This window comes from Curcuma longa, chromosome 10 (assembly GCF_044706935.1).
Source record: "Curcuma longa cultivar G26 ecotype Majalengka, Jawa Barat chromosome 10, ITB_CL_G26_1.1, whole genome shotgun sequence".
In the NCBI taxonomy this organism is placed as follows: Eukaryota; Viridiplantae; Streptophyta; class Magnoliopsida; order Zingiberales; family Zingiberaceae; genus Curcuma; species Curcuma longa.
In genome coordinates, this window is record NC_133870.1 from 5,796,640 (window position 1) to 5,806,230 (window position 9,591).

Below are 9,591 nucleotides of genomic sequence, written 5' to 3' on the forward strand. Positions count from 1 at the left end.
AAAGACAAATTAGCTTTTCGTCCTAGTTAGCCTTTTGGGGCCTCTGTTCATTGTTCTGATATGTCTTTATGGTAACGTTTTCGAAAAAAGAGTTACTAGCGTCGATCAGTTTGTGGAAATTTTTATTTATGAAAACTGGTGGTGATGCAAATACGAGAAAGCAACTAAGGAATCATCATCTTCATCTCCATCAAGTTGTGTTTGTTCCAACTATTTGGAGGTAACTACATGAAAATCATTGAACTAAACGGTATAATTGTTAAGTTCTTGGTGCAGATATGGAGGCACTGGAATGTACAAGGCCTTCATGTTTGGAAGCCCTACAATCATGGTCACAGCTCCAGAATTGTGCAAACAAATCTTAATGGATGATGATCACTTTGTGCCTGGATGGCCTAAAGCGACCAATGAGCTTGTCGGAAAGAAATCGTTCCTAGGCATCAGTGTCGAAGAACACAAGCGATTAAGAAGACTCACAGCCAGCCCTATAAATGGTCATGAAGCACTTTGTAGCTATCTCCAGTTCATAGAAAACACTGTTGCATTGACTTTGGAAAGTTGGGCTAGTAAGGGATCGATCGAGTTCCTTACTGAGCTTCGAAGGTTGACATTTAGAATAATTATGAAAATATTTCTGTGCTCGGAAGATGAGATTCTTATCAAATCATTGGAAAGAGTTTACACTGACCTGAATTATGGAATGAGAGCTATGGCTATCGACATCCCTGGATTTGCTTACCACAGAGCATTGAAGGTCATCAGTTGTTTATCTTTTGTTCAAATTGTTCAAAATCAGTGAAACATCAGTTTTATCTTTTGTGCAAAATTGTTTCTGTTAGGCTAGAAGAACTCTGGTGGCAGTTCTTCAGAGTGCCCTCGACGAAAGAAAGGCTATGAGGAGAACTTATAACCTCACTCCAACAAAAAACGACATGATGGACAGGCTAATGGAAGTCGAAGATGCAAATGGTAGAAAATTGTGTGACGAAGAGATCATCGATGTGCTAATTATGTACCTCAATGCTGGCCATGAATCATCTGGGCATATAACCATGTGGGCAACTGTATTTCTTCAAGAACATCCAGATGTTTTCGAGAAAGCAAAGGTATCATGAATTAATATTGCTTGCTCGATAACCGTTTGCTAGGCATCTTAATCTGACAATGCAAATGGTGATACCTCGCAGTTTGAGCAAGATGAAATCCTAAGAACTAGGCCACCTATGCAAAAAGGCCTAACAATGAAGGAGATCAGGAAGATGGAGTTCCTTTCAAAGGTGCAGATACATAGCTTTTAATGCCAAACTATCAGTATCAGCTAGAATGCATCCATGACCTCTCCTTGTTCTTCGTAAAGGTCATCGATGAGACGCTACGCATCGTTAACATCTCATTTGTGTCTTTCCGGCAAGCAACAAAAGACATATATCTCAATGGTTTGTGTCCTCCCTCCTTATAGCTGCATCATTTGCTCCATCTTTTGGCTGACACAAAATGAAACATGCAGGCTACTTGATACCAAAGGGATGGAAAGTTCAACTATGGTATCGAAATGTTAACTTGGATCCTCAATCCTACCCTGAGCCTAAGAAGTTCAACCCATCTAGATGGGATGTAAGTAGAACACTGATTCCTCTGATTTCTGATTCTCATTGTATCGATCGTAAAACATTTATTATGCTTGGAGTGATCCAGGACTTTGTACCGAAAGCAGGAAGTTTTCTTCCCTTTGGAGGAGGAAGCAGGTTGTGCCCGGGCAACGATCTTGCCAAGCTAGAGATATCTGTATTCCTGCACCATTTCCTTGTAAACTATCAGTGAGTTCTCATTCAAAAAATGGTGAACATGTTAGGAATCACAGCATGAAGAATCGATAGAATAGAATGCTGATTTTGATACTGCAATGGATTTCTTCTGAATTAATTCCTATGCGTAGCAATTTAACTCCTCTACTATGCAATTTCATTCCTTTGCGTAACTTGCAGGCTCACAAGGCTTAATCCCAACTGCCAAGTTCGATACTTGCCGCATCCTCGTCCGGTCGACAATTGTATGGCGAAAATTACAAGGATCAAGAGATGAATTGTGCAAAAGGACATGTTGCTGCTAGATCTTTATGTACTATAACTATTTTATCTCCAAGGAAATAATTAATGTGAAGTTGGATGTTCATAGACGAAGCTTAACACTCAATTCAATGAAAGTTTATCATGGCAATTGACATCTAAAGTTGTTGAATTTCCAAAAGACATACTGTTCCGGTTAAATGCCGCAGATGGTCAAGCCACCAGTCAACGAACGATCCGACGTGTGCGACTTCCTAGCGGAGCTTGAGGGAGAGGATGATGAGGACCTGAAATGCACTTCAACAGAAGTGAGAATGGTGTTGGGGAGTCCCGACAAGTCACTTCGACGCTCAAGTCAATATTCCGTGGAAGGAAAAATGAGATTACTGAAGAAGAAGAAGAAGAGTTTAGAAAATCAAACCAGCCCCCTCAGCAGAAGCAGAAGAAGAAGAAAAAGAAGGCCCCCCTTTCTGGCAGAAGAGGAAGAGTCCCTCTCTTTGCTAGAGCCCCCCATCATGTATGAGGAGACCATTCGATCTGACAACTTCATAAATGCTCTTTATATTGTCATGTGTCTTGGGAATATGCACAACTTGCTCATGTTTTATGTGGTCATGTGTCTTGGGAGCATGCGCAGCTTGTTCATGAATCCACAAAAGACAAATATTGATACTAGTCCGTTTGACTGGTACTACCAAATCAGCCATAGGCGTGACTTTCGTTTGACTCTTGAATTCCACCTGAAAAGGAACCACGCCATTCATTGCCCCTGCATCACATACCACGCTTTTAGAATTATCAAAGGGCCGATCTGTTGTTCCTCCTACCAATGGTTCACTTCACCCATTAATTTTAATTTGTTAAAGCATCCGAATCACAATTTATAAAAAATTAATTTTGTAATTCAGATGCACATCACCATCTCTTTTCTCTGAATTTATTTATCGATTTTTCTTATTTAAATTGAACCGATCGAGATAAAAAAAATAAAAATTATTTAATTATATTACGAAGGACTTTCATATAAAAGATATTAATGCGTCAATTTTATTATTTTTTAAATTCAATCATTAAACTCAAGATGATCTTCTAAATTTATCTATTTTTATTTTTAATTTTAATAAAAAATTAAAAATATAAAAGAAAGTTAATAAAAAATAATTTTTTCCTTTCTATTTTTAATATCTAATTACAAAAGAATTTTAAAAAGTGAAATGAATAATAAAATAAAAGTTTAATTATTTTATTAAAGTTTTTCATTAAAAAATTATTGATGATCTTAAAAATCTAAAATTTATATTAAATTAATATTTTAACATATTGATTTTTAAAAATCAATTGATGTGGAACAGCAGAGCAAGTTTTGGATGCCAAAAGTTTGGACTCGAGTTAAACCATGAGATGTACAATCTATTAAATCGAAGTTTGTTCAGAAATCTATAGTTGGTTACGATGTGTAACTTGTAATATATCTATTTCAAGCCTAAAAAATATTGTTTAAAATCTTTTTAGAGGTACAAAAGAAATTAATTTTTTGTTAAGTTAGGATTTTGAGAGTATTTTCATCTTTACAATATTAGAGTTTTGATTCTATTAATTTAAACACATGTTTAGTTGCTTTTAAGATAGTTCTTTTATCAATAAGAATTTTTGGCCATGTTGTTCCTTTTCCCAAACATCGAGTTTGATTGTCTTTTCCCTAGTATTCTATCGAATTAGTATAGTTTAGAAGATTATTTTTGACATTTGTGTGAATAAACTTGAAGTCATTAACATCAGTAATCAAAATGTTTTCAAAGTTTTAGACTTTAAGACAATTGATACATACTCATAACTTATCGTAGGGATATCAGAATCAATGATGGACACCATAAATACCTTCACTACACTACCATCTCCATTACATATCAATTTTTCAGAAATTCAAATCCCTTAGGTTCTTCAATGTGTTTCGGTCAAAACTTATTGATAGATCTAGAGAGCTTCGATTAGATCTATTTCAACTCCTATGAGTTTCTGCAATTTACCGAAGTCTAAATTCACCCTCCTTCACTATTTCATGACCTTCTCAATAGTAATCAAAAGAATTTTAAAACTTTCAGAACAGTATAATATTAATTTCAGAAGATCAACACCACTGTGGTGTTGGTCTTCCGAAACCAACACCATAGTGTTTGTTCTTCTCACACACAGTGGCGTTGATTTTCAAAGATTAGCACTATTATGGTACTAGTCTTCCGAAATCAACACAATAATGTTTGTTTTCCCACACAATGGTGTTGGTTTCGGAAGACCAACACCACAATAGTGTTTAAAATCTTTTTGATCACTATTGGGAAGATATTGAAATAGTAAAAGCTGTAAAGGAGGGCAGATTTAGACTCCAGTGAACTACGAAAATCAACAAGAGTTGGAATGAGTCCAATCGGAGCTCTATAGGTCTATCAATGAGTTTCGATTGAAACCCATTGATAAACCTAAGAATTTGGATTTTTGAAAAATTAATATGTAATGGAAGAGGGTAGTGTTTAGAAGGTAGATATAGTAAGAAAGTTTAAGTCTAAGTCTTCTACAAGAAATTATAGGCTTGTGTCAATTGACACAAAGTCTAAAATTTTCTAAACATTTTGAGCAATATTAGGAATGATTTACGATGATAATAGAGGGCACATTTAAACTCTTAGATATTACAGAAACCTACAAGAGTTTAAACGGATTCAATTAGAGCTCTTTAGATCTATCAGTGAGTTTTGATTGAAACTCATTGATGAATCTAAACGATTTAAATTTTTAAAAACTTACAATAAGATGGAAGTGTTGAGTGTGTAAGAGGTATATATGATGTATAACCCTGATTCTAAGACTCGTAAAATTATAGTTGTATGTCAAATGACACAAATATTGATGTTTTTGAAGATCACCAGCACTGTGTTATTTTCTTCTCATACATGATTATTTAGAGCGAATTATATTAATTTAATATAAATTTTAGATTTTCAAAAGTATGATTTTTTAATGAAAATCTTTAATAAAATAATTGTATTTTATTTTATTTTATTGTTTTTATTAATTTATTTCATTTTTGTAATTATATATAGATAAGAAAATAATTTTAAGTTTTACTAACTTTTAATTTTTATCACAATTTTAAAATAAAAAAAATATAAATTTAGAGGATTATTTTAATAATTAAATTTAAAAATAATTTCTAGCCATCAAGATATCTTTTACATGAAAATTCTTGATAATATAATTATATTTATATTTATCTTGATTTCGGCATGTGAACGAATAGAGGAAAAAAACAAAAAAGAGGGGAGATAGATTTAAATACATCCTAATCATAAAATTAATTTTATATAAATTATGATTTAGATGCTTCTGAAAAGATAAGAGGAGTATAATGGAAAACAAATGAGCTCTTTGAGAATTTAAAAAATATGGTGTGATTTTTAGAAATTTAATATATAATGAGCATGAATTTAGTATATTTGAGTTATAAATGTTCTGTGTAGTGGTTAATTATAACTTTTCGATATACCTCTTTATAGATAATCATTAAACTGACCGTGTGAGATCACTAGGATGACGAATTTCATTTTTTATGAACTATACTTTTCTTCCACCTAGAAGCTTTTTCATGGTGTATTTAATTTTGGTTGTTCAAGTAGCTGAAAAAGACGGTGTCATTCGCCAAGCAAGCCAAACACTACTAGAAAATAAGGCTTCAAAAATAGATTTTTAAGACAGAATTAAAATATATTTTTGATTTAGATAAATTAGAGATGAATTTCCTACAACATTACTAATCTATTTTATTTTAATAAAATATAACATTTAAAAAAATTGAGATGAAATTTAAAATAAATTTGATACAAAATTATATATAAATTTTTATAAATAAAAATAAATATGAATTATAAATAAAATTTGAGACCGTATGATTTCTGTCAAAATATCCATTTAAAATTTAATAAAAATTTAAGAAGAAATTAAAATATATTTCAGATTTAGATAAATTAGAGATGGATTTGTTATCAAATTACTAATCCATTTCACTTTAATAAAATATAATTTTTAAAAAAAACTTGAGTCTGAATTTAAAATAAATTTAATATAAAATTATATATAAATTGTTATAAATAAAAATAAATAAAAATTATAAGCAGAATTTGAGACCATATGATTTCTATCAAAATATCTATTAAAAATGTAATAAAAATTTAAGACAGAATTAAAATCTATTTTAGATTTAGATAACTTAAAGACAGATTTACTAAAAAATATTAATCTATTTTACTTTAATAAAATATAATGTATCATAAGAAATTTAAGGCGAAAATGAAATTATAAATAAAAAGTTTTAAATAAAAATAAATATTAATTACAAATAAAATTTAAAACTGTATAATTTTTATTAATAAATTTATTTAAAATTTTAAAAATTTTGAGATAGAAATAAATTTATTTCAGATTTATATAAATTAGAGATGATTTAAAAAAAATAAAATTTGATTTAGATTTAAATTAGTGAAGATAAATTTATTATAAAATTATTATTTTATTTCACTTTAATAAAATTGATTTATCTTTTTTATTAGGGAAAAAGTACAAATTAGTACTACTAAGATAATACAAAAACTAGCCAATTGAGTTATAGTCACTCGCTTTCGGGACATAATTGAGTTGGTTACGACGGAGCAGATTTACTGAAGTGGGCAAGGGTGCTTCTTGATGAAATCAGAAATTATTTATTTTAAATATTTTTAATATATTTAAACTATGTGATTGTTTCTTATAAATTAATATATAGACGAAAAATATAGAAATAAAAAATAATAAAAATTTAGTCCTCAAAGTACCTATGTGCCAACATCCATAAAACAAAATTAGAGATAAATTTTATATATGAATTTATAAATAAAATTATAAATAAATTTATAAATGGATTAAAATTATATTTGATATGTGTAATCCGAGATATAGACGAATGATAGTTTAAAATAAAATTATAGATGAAATTTATATTTGAAATTAATTTCATTTAGTAAATTAAAAATAGATTTATAAATGAATTAGAAATGAAATATTTCGGTCTTAAAATTAGCTACAAAGTTTTTATTAATAAATTTTTGAGATAAATATTATGTCTCTCCTGCAAAAAAGGTGGAATCCATCACCCTAGTGGTCCCACATGGTCGATCCCACGACTATTTGTGAGAAGGTAAATCGAGAAAATGTAGTTGCCCACGACGGAGGAGGGTATTTCTTAAAAAAACTATATTGGATAAATTTTTTATAGTGACCGACCCCACCGCCGAAACGACCCTGTATCAGAAAACCCCCTAAAAGATTTTTTGTAGGCACGGTACCACTATGTTGATAAGAGCCTACTACCGAAACAGCATCTCATCCAACAAATATATATTGCTAAGATGACTCGAATCGCAACAGCACCTCAATCAATAAATATATGTTGCTAACTCGAATTCAGAATATCAAGTAACACATATCTCCATGTTTATCATTTAGGATAAAACACTTCAACTAAATATTCTGTCTCAAACATTATTAAATAAAGATGGAAAAATAATTTTTAAAGATAAAATAATTTTTATCTCTGAAAAAATTATTTTTCTTATAGTGAAATATGGAAATTTAAAATTTAGACGTACGTACGCCGTCAGTACGTAACCGGGAGACGCGGCGCTTCCTCAGCCGCCAGTTCAGACGTACACGTAGGTATATGGCGGCCACGTGCATGGGGCCGGATAGGATCGCCCCCGGCCTGCTGCATGAACACACAAACATAGCCGGAGGCCCAGACTCCCAGAGCAACAGCGATCGATCGAGCACATGCACAAACACTGTAACACTGACCTATCGACTTACATCTCAGAAAGAACACACTACTGTGCTATCTTGCAGGTTTGGAGCTGAAGGCAAGGCATATATAAGCAACGGTCTAGCTAGCTAGCTGCAATAATCAGTCCAGTTCCTCTTGCTCCTTACCCATGCCATGGCACCTCCTGTTCCATTCATTCCAACAGGACTTATCGTACACGAAACAATCCTCGGATCGCATGGGCAAAACCAGCAGTTCGTTGTGTGTTCATGGTGCAGAAACCTCCTACTTCTGTATCCTCCGGGAGCAGCATCAGTATGCTGCTCTGTTTGCAGTGCAGTGACTGCTGTGCCACCTCCAGGTGAGAATTCATATATATATATATAATTCATTCATTATATATACTACTGAATTATTATATTGTGTCGAAGATCGTCGGTCGGTGTTGATCTAGCTAACTATATATATATATATATATATACAGGTACAGAAATGGCTCGGCTGATTTGTGGAGGATGCCACACTCCCTTGATGTTCATACGCGGAGCAACGAACGTCCACTGTTCTTGCTGCCTCACTGTAAACCTGGCTCTGGAGGGTGGGTGAGCTATAGGATCAGCAACAGGATTTAGTTAGTTAATTATTCGATCACATTCGTCATTGCATTTCATGCTAATGAATGATTACAGATGTATATATACATATATATATGACAATCGATTCGATGCATGCAGCAAATCAAGTAGCATATATCAACTGTGGAAGTTGCCAGTTGCTCTTGATGTACCAATATGGAGCGAGATCAGTGCAGTGTGCAGTCTGCGGCAGTGTCACTTCAGTGGGGGTGAGTTCAATATACAGTAGTATTTTTATTATTATCCAATCTATAACTCCTGTCTAAATCCTAAGGGCATCCACAACGCTCGTGGCGTTATAACGCCTTTAATCAGTGGTCGATTGAGTCCATTTAACACGTGGTTGAGTGGTATATATATATATATATGTATATTGTTGTTTCGCTCCTCCACGTCTGCTATTAACGCCCGATAACAGCGCGTTGCGGATGCTCTAATTAGTGCATTATAGCAAATAGTTATATGAAATCTTAACGGTTAATTACATAATTGTTAGTAATTACGAAATCATAACTATTGCATAGTCGTTTCAAAGTTTCCTTGAAATACTCTTCTATTGTTATATATTTTGTTTGATTCAAAATAAAAATAAAAAGTGCATGTATCATATATGGTGTTATTTTCATTATATGATCATGTTTATATATCTCCCGTTTAAATTCTAAACTGATTGAATATATTAAAACAACTATAAATTAAATTTTAACGGTTACATATATAGTTGTTTATGTTAAATTCTAAATTTTGAAAAACTATAACTTTTGATAATTCAGATTGAATTATGGAACATACAATATATCAAATCAATGCTAGCTCGTTCAGATATCTATAATTTATTATAGGGTAGGTGGAACTTATAACAGTCCTATTTTAAGCTCAAACAATATCATTTAAATATTTTTTGAAAGTTTTCTTAAATTTTTTTTCTATGTTATAGTAGCACAATTGCTACAACTCATCCAATTTAGATGGGAGATATGATAATAAATAAAAACAATAATAGTTGTGTTATTTTATAGGAGTGAATTGCCCTATTTGAGAAGAG

At 31.8% G+C, this 9,591-nt stretch overlaps 1 protein-coding gene across 2 annotated transcripts; it reads left to right on the top strand.

The window, feature by feature from the left end:
* The first annotated feature begins 174 nt into the window (after nt 1–174).
* Nucleotides 175–2,209, top strand: LOC141836255 (ent-kaurenoic acid oxidase 1-like). Of its 2 annotated transcripts, none has more exons than XM_074723694.1 (7): nt 175–754; nt 840–1,106; nt 1,188–1,277; nt 1,358–1,436; nt 1,508–1,614; nt 1,696–1,817; nt 1,986–2,209. In XM_074723694.1, exons 1-7 carry the CDS (start codon nt 293–295, stop codon nt 2,080–2,082), a joined length of 1,224 nt encoding a protein of 407 aa, XP_074579795.1. In that variant the 5' UTR covers nt 175–292; the 3' UTR covers nt 2,083–2,209. The 2 variants fall into 2 exon arrangements, with proteins under 2 accessions (XP_074579795.1, XP_074579796.1); XM_074723695.1 differs by having other exon boundaries at nt 1,715–1,817; nt 1,986–2,068.
* The last annotated feature ends 7,382 nt before the right edge of the window (nt 2,210–9,591 follow it).